This window comes from Caloenas nicobarica, chromosome 11 (assembly GCF_036013445.1).
Source record: "Caloenas nicobarica isolate bCalNic1 chromosome 11, bCalNic1.hap1, whole genome shotgun sequence".
Classification (NCBI taxonomy): Eukaryota; Metazoa; Chordata; class Aves; order Columbiformes; family Columbidae; genus Caloenas; species Caloenas nicobarica.
In genome coordinates, this window is record NC_088255.1 from 15,965,995 (window position 1) to 15,984,478 (window position 18,484).

At 43.8% G+C, this 18,484-nt stretch overlaps 2 protein-coding genes across 2 annotated transcripts in view; both read right to left on the reverse strand.

Annotated features, from left to right (window-relative positions):
• Positions 1–3,284: 3,284 nt before the first annotated feature.
• On the reverse strand, positions 3,285–5,975 carry SNTN (sentan, cilia apical structure protein). The gene is made up of 4 exons (XM_065642895.1): positions 5,866–5,975; positions 5,206–5,240; positions 4,289–4,428; positions 3,285–3,443 (listed from the first exon to the last, which is right to left on the reverse strand). The coding sequence occupies exons 1-4, from the start codon at positions 5,973–5,975 to the stop codon at positions 3,285–3,287; spliced, it is 444 nt and encodes a 147-aa protein (XP_065498967.1).
• A 7,997-nt stretch (positions 5,976–13,972) lies between these two features.
• Positions 13,973–18,484, reverse strand: part of SYNPR (synaptoporin) — a 105,636-nt gene continuing 101,124 nt past the window's right edge. The window contains exons 5-6 of the mRNA XM_065642767.1: positions 15,036–15,227; positions 13,973–14,239 (exon numbers count right to left, since the gene is read on the reverse strand). Of these exons, the coding sequence (XP_065498839.1) occupies positions 13,973–14,239; positions 15,036–15,227 (459 nt within the window). The remainder of the gene's footprint in view (positions 14,240–15,035; positions 15,228–18,484) is intronic.

Here is an 18,484-nt window from a genome sequence, read left to right on the forward strand (position 1 = left end):
AAAGTGAGGAGAGAAGACATATCTCCACTGGAAACCATATAAACCACTGACTGCAGTAAAAGTCAAAGCAGGAATTAAAAGCTGTCAGTTCAGAAAGCCGTAAAAATCTACCATCTTTTCTTTATCTAGCTTCCCATACAGAGCTTGAAACAAAGATTTTCTTTCTTCCAGAAGGTGTTTCAAGAGTGCTCCTTTGTGGTTCACAAACTATCACAATTTGGAGAGAGCATAATTCTGGGACAAAGTTTTTCGTCTGCTCTGTAGTGAGCTCCTAAGGGGATGCACCATGTAGCATCTTTCTGAATCATTCCAACATTCCTGAAGAAGGTTTTCCTACCATGTAGCCACAATTTAACTGCTACCTTGGCGGTATGATACAAACCTCTACCTCTCTCTGCAAAGTGACCTGCTGCAATAACTACTTGAGTGCACACAGCAAACGGCTGCTGAGAGGCTTTCATGGGCCGTGATGCATAGAAGTACTTGGGAGGAGTTTCCATCACACACACTTGCAAAATGTGTGTTACCAAGGCAAGTTTTATTTTACATGAAAAACTATCACAACACTTAGTTTGAGGGAGAAGTAGAGAGACAAAATGTCTCTCAGGCCACAAGGTTTCCTCAGTGTCCCAGACAGGAGGTCTTACTGAAGGTGCAATAACAGCGAGACAGGTGGGGAGCATATGTCTCTTTCCTGAAAGATTTCTGCAAAATTGCACACACAGCACATGTGGCCTTAGGCTCCCAGCAGAAAGCTCAACATGTAAAATTCTGCATTGACTCACCCGTGGAAGTCAGCGGGCTGGATGTGAGGGCTCGCTTGTGATCTGGGAGAGCACCTTAGAGATTAGACTAATGCTGGATTTCCAAAACCTTCCAGGTACAGCAGGCCATGGAGTTAAGGCCAGATAGGAAGTAAGAAGTCACAGGGAGAAGCTGTAGGTGTCGTAGTTAAAGTATGAGAATGAACCTGCCTTCCTGAGCTGATATTTGGAAATGGAAGCTGAAGACCTGAGGCTGAAGCTCTCCCTGACCCCCATTTCTCCTCTGGCAGTCATTTGGAAGCTCATGTAACTGCAGAGATGACTCAGACTTTTCAGAACAGAACTTTAAACTTAGATCCCAAGTCTGCAGAGCCTCCCAGGGTGGCTATTCACACCTGGACAGTGTAGCTGCACAAACCCCAACCCAGCCCCAAGCCCACAGAGGTCAGGTTTTGACTAGCTGTTCTTAATGTTCTAGGGTATATCAGATATTGATACGATGTTCGCACTTTCTGAGGCAGAGGAGCCTGCGGATTTCACCAATTTAGCTGCCTGCTCAACTCCTTGGCACTTGCGTGGGCTTTGCTATGAGAAATCGATGATGAACTCCCATCGCTTCCAATAGGAGCAAGCTAGGAACAAAACAAAGCACAACAGTAGCCTTTTAAGCAAGCTTTTAGCCAGCTCCCCAAGGAAGCAGCCAGACATGCTGTCTGTGCCAGATCAGCTTCAAAGCCGTTAGCTGAGAGTGCTCAGGGCAGCCACAAATAGTCTGAGCTAATAAAAGAGCATCTTCCACAGCCGAGCTGCAAACTTCTGCCTACTCCTAATTATAAGATGTTGGGGCTCTTCCAAGTGCATCTTCTGCTTTTGAGCATCAGATGGGACTTTCAAGGACTGATGCAGATCAAGCCTTTCACATCCCATTCATTTTGTTCAGAAACTCTTGCAAAAACCATCACAGTGCCTCTTGGAAAGCCCTGATCTTGTGTGCATCCAGTTCCAACTCTGCCACATGTGCTGGGAAAGGCACTGGGTTTTTCTGTGCCTCTGGTTCCTTCCATATCATTTGAATGTCTTTGCTATTGAGTTGTTCAGGAATTGCTGCTTTGGATTTTCACTGTGCTTAACACAAGGGGCTTTTGATTGAAGCCAGGGACTTGGGATGCTGGCTTAAAATACACTGCATTAGAATAAAAAGGGTTTGCATACAATGAGATGACAGAGTGAATTGATCTGATAAAAGGCTCTTAAGTCATTAATTCAAGTCATGCAAGATAAAGAAACATTTCAGCAACAACAGAAACTGTTAGGACCTTAGTGATTTCAAAGAACTCTTTCTAAATTGGCTTCACATTATTGTTCTGAAATTGTTTGTTGTAGCAAAGGGTTATCAGGAAATTTATGCTTTAATGTCACCAGTGGCTGCCAAACGAACTTTTCAGGGCTGTACTGTGTTTTCTTTACTTCAGTAATGTGAAAGCCTTCTAGGGATTCTCACATTCAGTCCATCTCTCTACCCCAAAAAAGGAGCATCAGCTGATGATCCCACCATAGCAGTGGGATAAATGTTGACTCTGAGCCACAACCTTATAGGTAGGAACCAAAACAAAGATTAGGATGATGAGCATTTAATACTAAGGCTCTGGTCCTAACCAAGCCCACAGCCAGCATCACTCAGCTCCAATACATACATTTTCTTGGGTACTCTTTCCCCACGATCCTTAGTCTGGACTACCTCTTAGCTTATTGGATTTCTCCTCTCCACAGTTTTATGAAACAGACTTATCTGACCATCATTTTAACTACGTCATCCCTTTGGTCACACAAGCGCAGCACTACCAAAGATGCATTGCAAACACCAGACTTGAAATTCCTTCCACAGTGATCACTCAAATGAACAGGTCAGCTGAAGGAGAAAATAAAAATAAATAAATGCTCCTTTCAAAAGGGTGGGTTGGAAACCACTCAGACTAAAGCCAATGTTTACCAAAGGCTACAACAGATTTTGTCGTCACTGACAATTATGAAACCCATCATTGGTATCACTCTGCTCAAGGCTGAAGTGCCCTGAGCTCACTGGGAGAGCCCCGGGGAGCCGACCAGCCCCATGTGCTGCTGCCCCAAAGAGAGAAAGGGCTGCACAGTTTTGCAGCTGTCTCCCCATCATCTCCCCACAATAGTGCCAGAGATGATGAAGAGGTCTGGGAGAGCACGGGCTGCCTTTCTCTGTCATGAAGCTGGGCTGGGGGCTGCACCCAGCTGCTCACTGGTGCGGGGCCTTGGGACCCACCAAGAGCTGGTCCAGATGGCACCCTCCCAAAGCACAAGTAGTGACCACAAAACCCTGAGCACCAATATTTCACTCCACAGACCATTCCTACATAGGAGTGGGTTCAGCCAGGTTTGGACAAGACTTTATTCCATTTAAAAGACAACAGCACAGGTGTTATGTCTGTGTGCAGTTCACTCCTGCTTTCGTCATAAAGTATCAAGCCATTTCTTCTTTTAAAGCATCGATCATTTTGTGGTTTTCACTTTTTTTATCTCCTGCAGCAGGTCAGACATTAGAGTGAGACTGATTAGCACGATCATAAAATCTTCAAAATCAAGTTTGTTCTCTGATTCCTCATCCAGAGAAGAAATTATTTCCTGGTACTTTGGTTTGTTCTCTTGGCCCTATGGAGAATGTTAAATAGAGAAAAAAAAAAAAAAAAAAAAGAAAATTAAGCATGAAGAGTCCCCTTTTTATTGCATCATTAAAAAAAAAAAAGACAGACATCTATGTAAAAGTTCATGTATTTTCTATCTTCCCATTCAGGTTTTTATGTGCACATTCATATTAGTTTTTCTAAAGGTATCCCAAGAAACTCAAACAGAAATATTATTGCAACCAGACAGAACAATCAGACCCCAAAATTTCCACCTAAATTCAGAACATGTCTTTTAAAATACACTTCGTCATGACTGAAAATGTGGCAGTGATGAACATAGCTGGTAACTGCTGGAAAAAAATCTCCAAGTTTACAGCCACAAGCACCAATACAGCTGTTTTTCCACCATATCCGGATGCTCCTGACACTGGGGTGGGTGACTGATGGGGAGGTGTTTTCTGCTCCTTTTCTCCCAACAGCCCCACCAGTGCCCACTGTGGTACTGGTTCACTGCTCTGGCAAACGACCAAACGCCTAATTAAATGCAAAGGGTTTATTCTCTTCATAAATACAGTCTCTTGTCATCTTTTTTTTTTTTTTTCCTGAAATTGCCCAATTTTCTTTAAAAAAAATGCAAGCAGGCGTGTCAACTATGGTTTATTGCTGTCCCCCCCTGTGTCAGACACAGGTCCAACATAAAGCAACTAATCCACTGAAGACATTTATATCAAATCACTGAAGTCTCTCTTGGGGTTACCCCATGGATGGATGCCCACCCAGCTGCAGGACAGAGCCCACGGTGCCATTCCTGCTCCCAAAGCACCCGACTGGTGCTGGCCCAGTGTCACCCACTTGCCCAAACCTCCTCACCTGTATGAAACCCCCAAACTGGGTTTGCAGCAGGCTTTTGGTGTCAGCTCTGCTGAGCTTGCCCTCCAGGTCGGCAGAGTTGTTATACACCAAAGCCACGGTAGCAAAAGCTTTTTCAAGGTCTGAGCCTTTTCCTAGAGCTAGTTGGGGAAAGAAAAAAGTTATCAGCCTGTCGGAAAAAGCAGTATTTGAGATATAATTGAAAGGAATCTGTCAGAACCATCCTGAGTGGGTGGAAATCTATGTAGTTTCATTAAAGTTAATGAGACTCAAACTGTTTATACTCACAGGGGAGCTAGCCCAGATTTTATTTGGAGTGGGCCAGCAGCATGCCTCACATCCCATGGAAACACACCCTGAAAAGAAGCTTTTGGCCAGAGCTGAGGCAGTAATGCAGGGGGACACGTGAGACCCACCTGGTCTGCCCCCACCCTGGGCATCCAGCAAGGACCTGCCACACCACAGGGACAGGCCATGCTGGCCACCTCCTGGGTGCACTGGGGCTCCCAAGACCCTGTACCAGGGGAAAAATGGCCCATTTGGGAAGCGTGGCTGAACAGAAATGCCCACGTCTGAGCAGCAGCACTGCACTTCAGCATTACAGTACACTTGGGATTTTGGGTGGATTCATTTCCCTCGCTGCTGAGCCATGTTCTAAAGACTGCACACTCATAGCCCTCGGTTAGCAGCAGCACCACACACAGGGTCGTGATTTTTAACAGAAAGGCGAGCAGAAGAGGAGACACAGATCAACATGGGAGCACAACGTGCATGGACTCACAAGACCCTCTTTTCTTCCACCAACCAAGGGTCTGCACAGCCTTCACAGCTCTACCAGATCTCCAGAATTTACCACACCTGGGCTGTGGCCTTGGAAGAACTGAACCCTCAAGGGGGCAACAAATGGGTCCCCTTACCTTTTATTGATGCCAGCTGCTTGGCTATGGGTATGCTGGTAGTGAGAGAGAAGAGAGGCACAGTTATCACCTGGTGAATTGTGTGTGTATATATTTCTTCATGAGTGGGTTTGCTCATTTCTGTTTCATTTAATCCCCCAGGAACTCAGGGCTTCTCAAGGGAGACTGGCTTTCCTTCACAGTGAAAAGGAAAATCGCCTTTACAAGCAGCACACAACATCACACAGCTCCTAATTCCTCACCTAAGCAAGTAGCTTGGAGTTGTTATTAAAAGTGCTTATTAGGTAATTTTGAAAGAGGCATTGCAACGTTCTCTAAGTATTTTCTTCAGAACACAAAATTGCCCCAGGAAATTTCTCAGTTTTAAGCCCATCCACAGGGAAGTGCAGGGGGATCTGTCATCCCCCACTCACCAGTGTTCCCAGTTTTGGGTGGACACACAGATTGTATTTCCAGCAGGACTCATATCCAAGAAGCTCCTCCCTGCTTTTTATTAAAACTGAAAGCCTGCTTACTTTTGCTAAAGTGCTGGAAACTAATTACAGAGCATCCAACACACAGCAGAAGTTTGTTTGTGATAGACACAAATATACCCAGATCATGAATTTCAAGACAAACAGCAGATCACCAGAGATGCGAAAAAACAAAGCAATGACTTACCGCTTGGCCATACCTGCTGCAGCCGAAGGGCTTTTTTTGGTGGAAGCAGGAGCAGGCTGATTGACCGAGTATTGCTTCGTGCTGGGAATGCTGGCTCTGCAGCCACACATCTCGAGGCTGGGGTGTTTGCAATCTCTAAGCAACCCGTATAATAAATAGCAAACAGGTGAATTCAAGCTCTGGCCTGTGAAAGCAGCTGCTTGCAGCCATGCCCTATCAATAATGTAAATGTTACCTGGTGATCATGGAGCCAGATAAATAAATCAATGTAAAACAGCCCCCATAAGGCAGCACTGCTGGGCTGGTGAGTGGCATGGCTTTTATTTTATGTGAGAATTTGACAGAAACAAACCAAACTAATGGAGCCTGAATCCTCTTGGATTTGTAGGGATGTAACTTTGCATCAGGAATAACTAAGACATGGAATCCATTCAGCTGTACACATTATCATCTTAATTGGAAACCTTTCTAGTGTGGGCTAATGTAACTTGCCCCAAGCTATAAAGTGAGTTGTTCCTATAGACAGTCAGAAACCAAGTGTTTCCCAAATCCTGACCCAGCATTTATCCCAGGTAGGCATGCTCCTGCTCTAGTATTTATTCCCCTAGTGCAGTGCAAAGAGAAGATCTGTTCTTCCTCTAAACCACTTGCAAAGCAGCATCCAGCTCGGAGCCTCTGCTTGGGTTCCTACCAGCGTAGATACTGCCTGCTTCCCAAAGCAGCACCGAGCCATATGGCAGAGCAGTCGCACATCAGAGGAACTGGAAGGGCTCCGATGAACTTTGTTATTTATTGGCAGGGATTTTGCTATTCGAAAACACACAGCTTGTCTCGCTGCCTCTCTCTGTGCATGGTCTCCTTTCTGCAGATCTTTTGCTTAGAGGTGTCTAGATGGGATAACTTTGACCTAAAAGACCAAGCAGTCGTTTTAATCCCAGGGTGGTCTGTTAATAGGTCCTGACTTCAACTACTTCATCCAGCTCATCATTCCTGGTGAAAGGAGACAATACTGGTGTTAAAACTACCCAGGATGAGACTTTATGTAACAGGACATGCAAAGGAGACTGCAACAGATGGCCTAGAGAATTAAAATGTTTTCCTCATTTAGTAGAAGCTAAATTACTGAAGGCTAATGAATAAGGATGTTCACCACCTTACTGTTCCTAGATTTTAATTATCTTAAAAAGCATGGGAAAAGAGAACCTTTAATTTTCTATCTAAGAGTGTCATTACTCAAACAATTCAGAGCTTTTTCTGAGAGGTTTAAGCTGTCTTAGATCTCTAGCGTGTTCTTTTGGATTGGCTCATGAATAAAACAGAGCCTGTAATTGCAATGACGCAGCCAAAACACATATAATCAATGCTCATTATCCCATCAATTAACACACTAAAATTAAACAAGAATTTGGGCTTAGTAATCTGCCATCACCTAAAAAAAAACCCCAAAAATGAGTCTTGATACCATGTTGAAGTGATAATTCCCTTTCACATCTGTTGAACCGTACAAAGAGGCATGAAAAGCCTTACATCCTGGTTAATCCACTGAATGGTAATGTTTGGTCTTAGCATCTAAGGTAAAAAGGAGAGTGAGAAACAGACTCTCTTGCATGTTTGTCAGCTACAGGCCATGCTGTGAACTGGCTGGCAAACCCAGCCCTCTGTGTTTTAGGCTCTTTCCACCAGAGATCAGATTTCAGTTCAGTTTTATTTAATCTTACTGACTTTTGAGAGCCTGAGCCTGAGCTCTAGAACAGGTGATTTGCTTTGCTGGGGTACTAACAAGTTCGAGCAAGCCTGGGGTGCATTATCCCTCTGGGATACACTAATTAGCGTTTGCAGGAGCATTAGTGCCTGACGGATGAAGGGTAGCATGAGGAGAACCCTTGCCTTTGCAGATGATCAGCTTTGAAGACAGCAACATTTTGGCTGTATGTGTTGCTCAAGTATCTGGTCAGCAAGGTGTGCAGGGAGCCAGGCCATCTGCTCTGCATCTATTTTGATACACTCTATTTATGTTTTAAATATCCAGGTGCTTTTATCAGTCAATTTTTAGCACGTTTGACATGTTAACAATATTGTCTGCACCAAATATGCAACCCAACAACTAAAACTGGAAAATCTTTACAGGCAGTTAACTTGTAAATAATTGACACTGAAAAAAGCCGCATTCTCCACTTTTGGTATTTTCCCAGAGTTTAGTTTCTAAGTGCTTTGTGCAATTCAAGAAGACTTACATTGCGAAATGGTTGTGTGTGATGGAGCCCGGGCTCCCTTGGAGATGTCCCTGCAAGGCTGGGCAGGTGCAGGCACGTCTGCACTGGGCAGGCAGAGCCGGGGGACGCGGACACAAGGGAACACCTCAAACTGGAGCTGCATTCACACCATCAGCCACCCAGACTGCATTTCTTCAGTGAACTCTATAACAGCTGAAGGAGAAGTGCTGCTAAACTGCACCCAGGGAGGTAATAGCTTCATTTATTTGTGACCAGAATATGGTCATTCTGATCTTTTATGATAGGTATATTTTTTTCTAAAGAGCCACGACTGAGAAGCCCCCCATTCCATCTTTGCCCAAAGCAGTACTGGCTGCCACAGCCTAATACTATATTCCTCTTTGTCCATCCCTTTGAAATCAATTACTTAACATGGGAAAAGCCAGCAGAAGCAGCAGGTCTAATGCACTCCCTGCAGCTGGGCTCTCAACACCGGCCCCCCCTGGAAAGTGGGCTCAGTCTTGCTGGGGAAGGACCTTCTCCTGTTCTGCACGGCAGCATGCAAATAGGAGAAACAACCCTGTACAGGTTAATGGGGGATTTAACCAGCTCAAGACATCAACAGCCATGCTACTGCAAGAAGGAGCTGCTTTGCATAACTGTGATTTAGCTAATGGCCACTGTACCCTGCTGGTCACAGTGTCAAACCAGCTCCTGCTCACTGGTAGCTGGTTTACCAGTACTAATATACCGCTAAGCATCCAGAAAAACAAAACAAAAATTGAACCCTGCATTTATTTGAGGAGGTAGGGAATGTGGAGCATAAATAAAATCACGGGGTAAGTGTTTCCTACCCATTTGTTTCTCAACCCCCATGCATTTCGGGGTGCACGCTGCTGCTGCTCTCATCTGCGCTGGGATGGCATGGTGTGCTGTGTGTCCCAGGAACATTTGCCTCTTGGCTATCACCATTTTTTTTTTTTTAAGTATCTCTTCATAGTCAATTTGATTTCACGCCAGGGTGAAATCTGCACCACTATTTGTCTGTGTTGGCCGTGCTGGATGCAGTTTGCTGACCGGTGCCTGATGACTAACCCGTGACCAGGCTCCTCCAGGCAATGCAGAGCTACCCTGTGGCTCTGTGCTGGGTTCAGGGTGAGGGGGACACCCCAGCTGGGAGGCATGGACAGGTCAGTCCATCTTCCCCATCCACACACATGGGAAATAGCTCAGCTCAGCCTGGAATTTAGCTCTGGGGTCATGAATGATTACGAATCCCACTGCTGAGGACAGAGCAGCTAAAATGTCATTTAAGAAAAGCTATTAGAACTGATCTCTCTGCAGGGAGACATCATTTGTCATCTCACGCCCAGGCATTTTTCAGCCGTGGCACAGCACCCTGGCTAACACACGCTTGTGCTTTGTATGGGGCTGCCAGGGAGCAGCATGGCTGTGGGGACTCCTCCGTGCAGGCACCCAGCTCCCCTGGGTTCTTTGGCAATCTAATGGGTAAGGGATGTGCCCAACATTTTTTGTACGTTGTTCATTTTCAGAAGGCTGAATATACTATTACTAAATAATTTTTCCTCTGAGAAATGTTTCGTTACAGGACATATAGACTTTTAAAAGGCAGCTATATTCATAAAAACATAAAATCTTATTAAAGAAGGACGCAACAATAAAAACGTAAGAAAGAAACCAGTAGCTAAAGGCAACAAAGGGGATGCCTCCCCACTGAACTATTAAAATTTCATATCGAAATGCTAAGATCTTCATACTAAGGATGTATGGCACTGACAAATGACAGGATAATCAGCACCAGATATTAACACTAAAATACGGATTATTGCTGCTGTTAGAAAATTCCAGGAGGAAAAGCCCTTGAGTTTAGTACAAGGAGAGAATAAAAAGAAAAATTGAAAATGAATAGTTAAGTCAGGGAGAGAGCATAAGCTAAGTAGCCCATCCACTCACATGTATAAAGATTTTGACTCAAATCCGGCTTAAAACTAGTAGACAGAGGACTAAATGCTTATGACATGTTATGGCATAATATGAGGAGAACTTTTTCAGAAAAGGATGAAACAATATGTGGCAGTTTTTACTCAGTAATTCTTATCTGTCTGTAATATTAACCACAAAACTGGAGATACTGTCAGGAGCAGACTATAGAGAGGTGCAATACATGTTGCATGTGACTACTTCTTTCATCAGTACATCAGAGTTTCAGCCAAGAATAATTCAGGACTAGAGCTTGAATTGCTTATTCAGATTGAGAGCATACACAGATTGGAAATAATTAACCTAATCAGGTCAGGCAACCGCAATACGAACTCATGCAACAGGAGCACAAACTTTCTCCAAGTCCTGGCTATCACCAAGGCTCTGTTATGGGCAGCTCGATAGCCACGGTGAAGGAGATTTGATCAGTCATCAGGAAAGTATTGCACAGTAAAAAAAATACCCTGTCAAGTAAGGGCACAGCTCTGTGGGCTGGACTTGCATCTAAACTCATCCTTGTTGTGCTGGGTACCCAGAGCCACGCTCCCTCCTCTCTCCAGCATCTCCCTACACAGAGTATGATGCTGCAGCTTTGCAAACTGCCTCCCCAGTTAAGAGCAATGGGAAAACCCTTAAGAAGCCTGTGAACCTGCCTCTTCTTTGGCCTCTGAGACACCTGGAGAGAATGTCCTGTGCTCCCACCTCCCCCAGCACACTTGCAGAGGTACCTGCTTCTCCACAGCTCTATGCTTCATAACACAAACACACTCCCATCTCTGGTAGTTGAGAAACAGGCTATAAAGAGAAACACATGAGAAAACAGGAGGGACAGCACAGAAGATCAAGGAATTTTTTTTTTTTTTTTTTTTTTTTTTCCCCAGGCTGACCTAGTTATTTAACTAGCTGGCAGAGATACTCACTAATGATGGAGTAGGGAAGCAATCAGTCTGCCAGCAGCAGCTTCACAGAGGATGCTTGAGTTTACTTAGCTATTTCTTTTAAACCCAAGAAACATCAAATACAGTCTTTTCTATCTTGCTGCTCACCACTTTGCTATACAGTCACTATTCCCAGTTCAAATAAACTTCCAATTTCTTAACAATTGCCAGAGGATGTGATAAGACTTGAATCCAGAGGAACACAAAGGAAACATTCAGATGCATGCATTTTTCTGGCTTATATAAGAAAATGTATCATTTTTGTTTTCACTTTTGCTGCTGCCATACTGTATTAATCTGAGAAGCTACAGAAGAAGACATTTTCCACCCCTCCTAATTCACAGTGAAGATTGTAGTCCCTGAAGGACCAGCACAACTGTTCTGCATGGCAGTAAGGAGCTAAGATACCTGTGAAGATCTGGCCAGCTGGGTAAAGGGCAAGTATTTCATGAAAACATGTGCCTCTTTCACTGCTTTCGTCAGCTTTTCCAACCAGCTCTGCCCTTGATGAGACTATCTTAGCTTTGATGTTACGCAAATAATATCCAGAATAAATCATCATCTTAATTCTGTCCCCAGTCCCCTTTCTCCAGGGGTGTCAGCTCCTGAGGGTTTGAAAGCTGCAGCTCCAGTGCTCACATGGTTACACAAGAATTGCAGCTTGTTTGAAATGCAGGGATAAACCTCAGCGAAACTCAAGTTTCTAACCCTCAGCATCAGGGAGAAAAGTTTGGAAATGGGACCCTGCTGATCTGAGTGGAAACATTCATGAAGAGAAAGCTAGTAGATACAAAAAGCTCTATTTCTAGTGCAAAGACTTAGATAAACCAATTTGGGATTTTCCTGATTGACTAATACAAAGTGGATTATAAAAAAAAAAAGAGTAGAACTATGTGGGAGGGGGCATGAAGAGCACACATCCCGTCCTTTCCCACACACACAGATTTCCCTTTCCCCTGGCTTGCCTATATCTAACTTTTTCCAAGCTTAAAAAAATACAGAACAAAAGAACTAAGAGACAAAGTAACATTTTTCATTGTCCCAGAAAATTGTATTTTGCTTCCATTTGGAATACCAGGATATTTAGATATTCTGGTTTTGTCCTCCTGACATCTCAAACATGGCTTCCCAGCAGCCCACAGAACTGGGATAGTTAGCACAGTACTGGGCCAGTCCTACTGACAGGTGGAAAGAGAGGTAAAGAGGCAGGCAGGTATTAAATTGCACAGTTTTAATCTTAACTTGTGATACTAACCTTTAATGACAAGTGTCTGTAGAAGTGTTGTACTCCACTGTACATTAAAACAACCCTCATAAAAGTGTTGGAAAACAGTAAGAATATGACCAACAAGGTCAAGCACAGGAATAGTAACTTATCTTTAATAGTTATCTTAGATATTTTTCAGTGACATTTTAATATTAACATACTCTGAAAACATGCATTGTATGCAATAACTTTATTAGGGTCAAATAGATATCACAATATAGATTCATCCACCGAGTAGCCATAAATTGGTTACAACAATCATAGAAGAGACTAAGCTGTTTTAAGCTACGATGCTTTCAACATTACAGCCCATACAATAAGATTATATACTGATACACTTTGATTTAGAAATGCAGATGATCAGTTTTGGTTAGTATATTGTGCTTCAGACTTTCGTTTGTGTCAACGCATCCCATATGGTGTTGTGAGGAAGAGCTGAATTTCCCAGGGAGAAATCCAAATGGGCTACAAGTCTGGCTCTGGCTATTTGGGGATGAGCTCCTCTGAGCCTGGGTTATTTGGTCAATCCAGTTACATTCTCCAGTAGCACCAAGCTAGCGCTCAGAGCAGCGACAGAACAGAGGGATATCTTAACAATCTTGAAACAGCACATACAGAAAGGCTTTCTTATTATAAAGGGGGTATAAAGGAATATTTAACGCTTTGTAAGGTCACAACAACACGTGTTTTTTCTGTGTTGCTGTATTGAGCAACGGCATTTTCGCATGGTTTTGTATACTGATATCTGCACCTCTGTTATCTTAGTTAAATAAATACCTTTGTAAACATATAACACAGTTACTTGGTCCTTATTCTCCACAGCTTACATTAAAAGATTCACAAAACATCCATAGAAATAGTGATTTATAGAATGAATACTTAGCTGAGTTAAATAGAATAAACGTTGGTCAGCTACCATATATACTACTGAATGCCATTTCAAGGAAAAACATTTTAGTTACAAAGCATTCAGAACTCGGGTAAGCCATATATTCAACTCTGCAAAATATATAAAAGATGCATACTTCTTTTAAACATACATTTAACAAAATGTAGTGGCAGAAGTTGAGACATTTCATTTACACAGTCCAGACATTTGGTGGTATGAAACTGCTTATCCATGCACTAAATTACGGATGATTCAGTTAACTGAAATAATAGCAAAATCTTCTGAAACAGAAAAGTATAACCAAAACAAACGCTCTGAAGAGTCACAGACAGGCAGTTTTGAAAATTTAGGTGCAATGTTACATGCATGGATATACAGAATAATCTGTAGAAATAATAGTAAAACACTTTTGTTTTTCACCAAAATGCAGAAGGAAATTCAATTATATTATGCATATTAAATACTACAGACTTGAGGCTACAAAATGCTTCTACCATCTTAACACATACAAAACTACCATAAAGTTATCTCTACAGTACATACTACAACATTGACTCCAAGTCACCTGCGATGAGCGCATCCCCTGTGTCTGGCTAGTCAGGGCAAAAAAAAAACCAACTCCAGCCCACCGACCACCTCCCATCTGCCTCAGGAGGTAGGCTCGGATCTTCAATCGACATTAAACACCGTGTTGTAGTATTAATTTACGTAAAACCCTTCAAAATCTGGCGCCGCTGAAACTTGAGACCTGTTAAACTCTCTACGTGCGAGGGATGCAAGAGCTCGTGCTGCGTGAACCCTAAATTTGATTAGCAAAGGAGGTCGGCCCGCTCTGGCCGTAGCTCTGGGACTGGCCATATTCACCCACCTGGCCGTAGGAGCCTGGCTGGTTGTAGCCACCGGCCGGCCCGTAGCTGTCTTGGTTGTAGCCCCCTTGGTTGTAGCTGCTGGACTGCTTCTCCATGGTGTCTGGAGCGTGCCGCTGGCCCGAGGAATGCCAGCCTGTCTCCTTAAACACAAACCAAATGTTGCCTGCCCAGAGGATAAAGTTCAAGAAGCCAAAGACCTAGGTGGGGAGAAGAAAAGCTCGTCACCCAGCAGCCGTAGTCTCCCAGTCCAGACTGACGTTACGGACCCTGCATGGTCCTGGGAGAAGTCAAAGCTGCTTCCAGTCCATCCTCCTCCCCAAACTGGCTGGAAAATTATTTCAGCTTTGGAGCAAATTCCCAGATTCACTTCCCTTTAGCTGTAGCTCACAAGGTGTCTGTTTAATTGTTTGTTTCCAAGAAAAAGTTTTTTAGGCCAAAATAATATTTTGTTTGAAAACATAATCTAGTTTAAATAAACTGTGGAAAGACAAAATTAAATAAGTAAAAAGAGAGATATTATAATAATTGGTCAGCTGGCCTGGAGAGAGTTGTTGTGGGTTTGGTTTTTGTTGTTTTTCTGGTTTTTTGTTTGTTTGTTTGAAAACATTGAACATTAATTTTATGTTGCTCTTTTTGAGGATTTCTAAAGGACTCTGCAAGGCACAAAACCTTTTCTTCTTAAAGGTGATCACAGACCCCTTTTCAAAAGCATTGCAGCTGGAGCAAGTTGAAAGCAGATGGGTGAAGCAATGCCCTTGGACAGACACTTTGCTTTCTCCGCATCCCACCCCTGCACACTCATCCCGCTGCTGCTCCATGGCAAAGAGCTGCCGCGAGTCATGCTCTGCCTTTCCCCGCAGCAAAACTGTATTTCCTATTAAATCATTTCAGCTAACTGGTTTACACCAGCCGATTTAGGTCAATGCACAGGTAAAAAGAGATGACAATATGTTTGTAAGGTAATGGCGAAAAGAAGTAATCAAAGTCACTTACAACTGAAGTGTTGAGGCTTGACATAACAGGGCTGCGAACAGGCAAGCATTTGTTGGACTGCTGTTTGCAGGCAGACATCAGTAATAGCACTTCTTCTGGGTCAGTTGCAATCTTAACATCTGACAGTCCTTTAGCCCAAGCAGATGAGCTCACTAGCCACAAGAATGAGAAGACCACTGTCACAATGAAATCCTAAAAGACAAATTAGTTAGAAGCATTATACTGGTGTGTCCATTGGGAAAAAAAAAAAAAAAAATCACACGAAAATTGAAAGCTTGTGTCAGGGGAGAAAAAAACAAGAGGTGGTTGTTTCATGGAAGGCTGTGATTACTGTCATCACCTACAGAGCTAATTTTCAGAAGCGCTTGATGTTCTTAACGGAGCAGAGCCATTTGCATCTCCAGCCCCGAGGACACAGAATCACATGAGCATGTGGCTGGTACCCAGGATGCTGAGCTGCCTTGGAAATCTGGCTGTTCACAGCACCTGGCTGATGAACTTGGATCAATTTTTAAAAAATATAGATGCCTGGAAAGGAGCTGGCCCTCCTGAGGGCTGGCTCTCACCCCAGGTGCTCATACAGACAGCTGGGGTAGTTTCCAATGTGAATAGTTTCCATCCATGGAAGCATCTTGGGGAGAACTTGAAACTGGCTAATACTCAGCTACCAGATGAGGAGTTTTCTCACCAGCTACAGGTAAGGCCAAATGTCCTTGCTGCATGAGCCATGCAGCCACTAATTATTGTGAGCAAACAAATAATCAGCAAGACTCGCCAAGCACAGAGACTCCGCAGCTCCTCTCTGTGCTGGTAAAGCATTTACTCCTAATTCCCATCCACGTGAAAAGAGGGGAGAAGGTGTGACAGTCCCTCCAGGATCCAGTGCCTCCAAGCAGCTCTGCTCTGAACCACTCTGCTCACTTTTCCCTCGAAAGACTCTCAGGAGCACACACAGGCATAAACTTCTCCTTGTCTTAGCCAGAACAAGTGGCCAAGTGACACTGTTGTTGTGTGGGTTTGGGGGGAAAGGAGGGAGGAGGTGTGATTTTTCAAGCTTTCTTGTGTCTTGCTAAAACAGAAGAGCCTTTCTGCTGTCATATTTCATCCCATCTGTCAGCCCACAACAGATGGTAGAGGTGCCAAAGTCTAACATACCACTAACTGCATCGCTGCGTCTTGATATCCCACCTCCCCTGGGGGCTGCTTCCCCTTCCCCCTTACAAAGTAAAGGTGTACATAGGAGGAAGAGAAACTGCTCATTAAGAACACAAAGTTTTGGGTTGCTGTCTAAAGAAATAAGTGATCCCTGGGAAGCATCATCCTCCTCTTCTACAACGCACCTGACATTTGGGGAAGGAGCTCTGTGGCACCATAGGGACAGAGAGCACCAACCTCCATCACGATGGAAGAGGCACCAGTCAATAAACCAGCCACACAAACGAGCCATGAACAAAGGATTTCTCCGCTCATGCAGATGGGATTAAATTAAGTGTGCTTGGATACTTTCCCAAAGGATATATCCTTCTTTTTTAACAGCGCCACAATTTGTTTTCTGCAGGCCTGTATCTGCTGCTGAGATTTGAGTTCCTCTGACCTCCCTTCACGATGGCCAAATGGGCTCCCTTGAAGAGCGTGAAGCCCAGGAGCTGACAACTATCTTAACACCCAAAGAGACTCCAGGCAGACAGAGGCATAGAGCCCAGAGTAATTTTTCTTCTCAGGGAGATTTCCAGCAAGTGAAATTATTGTATCTTATATGTCCTAGCAGCAACTGAATGAGAAACGGACTCCTAGAGGCAACAGTTCAATTGCAAACATTTCCAAAAAATTCCAGCTGGTAGAAACACCAGATATTCACTGAGCTGTGGATTAGGATGGGATATGCTCTTTATTTGCTATGAGGCTTGACATGTTATCTACCTGGATGCCAAGCCCCCATATTGGTTCTGATTGACACAATAGACAGTGACACAGCAGGGTTTTGGGGAATACATTTTTAAAATGAGAAGGAATTCTCTGCCAGTGCCGCCACACTTTGCTAGCTAAACCAAGGTCTGTGATCAGTGTGTTGGCAATAACAATAAAATAAACACAAAACAACAGGTAGAAATTTGAAGCAAACAGAGGCAAACTCACCCGAACTAACACAATGTAGGAGCTTAAACTTGCTAAAAATAAGGACATTTTTAACAGTGAGCAAAATTCTTCAAGCAGGTGACAGCAGCAGGGGTACAGACCTGCTGTCAAGCTTGCAGAGCTTGCCCTCATGTTGGTGAGCCATTTGCACAACTCGTGGCACAAATGACAGCAATCTGCATGAGTCCCTCACTCCAGCTGCTAGTAGCTTGTGTCTTGGGCTATAAAGTACTGCTAGGAATACCCAAGGGCACGGTGCAGTTCAAGGACTGGTCCTAAAGGCACTATTTCATGTTATTTCTCAGGTCTGGTCTTCTCCATCTCAGCCCAGCCTTCTGCTGACTTCCTCTGCTCCCCTGCACCAGGGTGTCCGCACGAGCCTAACGCTGCCCAATCCTGCCCTTTCTGGAACTAACTCTCCTATTTGAGAGTATATCAGAGCCTTGGGGAAAGGGTCTCCACTTCTCGGGGCTGAGATCAGCCCTTTTACACAAGACATTAAAAAAACTGTAAAGTCTTCCTGGGTGCAAGAAACACACCGAGCCAAAAGGGAAGGATTGCACAGCGGGACTCGGTTAACGAAACCACGCAGCCGGTCTGCCAGCCGGCCAACAGCTTGTCAAGAATACAGGACAGAAAGGCTAATGAAACACCAGGATTTTGTCAGCAGGTGCTCTCACCAAGGCTACATGGCCAGACTTGAGCTCTTGGAGGATTTGTTCTGCTCCTCTGCGCTGTGCAACAAGCAAAATACACGACTAGAGCAAATTTGTGTCTTCCTATTTAATTTGAATCTTTGCTAACCTTCAGCTTTGGCTGGAACCTGAGCCTCTCTTGTTTTCAAGTGGGTTTCAATTTCTGGCTGAACATTTTCACAGCTCTGGGTGGAACAGAGTTACAAGATAATGACATGCTGAAAATAAAAGTGAATTTCAAGCTAAGCTGTTCCGTGGCTTAATGTCTATCTGGGGAATTTCTCCTTGGTAATTAAAGCCAGAGTGTCTGCATACTAAAACAAATCTTGCATTTGAATGTTTAATATCCCCACAGCATGAGTGATTTTTTTCTCTTGGAACAAAGTAATTTTTGTAGTTGCTCTCTTGAAATGGTGTCTACAGATCTCTCGGTGTGTACTGTTGTATGGTGATGCTATAGTCCTAATTGCAAAGTTTCACAGATCTCAGCTGAGATACTCTGGTCTGCCTACAGGTGCCTTTGGGAAGGAGGCGAAATAAGAGCATGCAGGAGAAAGCAGAAAACAAGATTTAAAATATGCTGAATATCCAAGGGAGGGGCTTTTTAAGAGCCTGAAG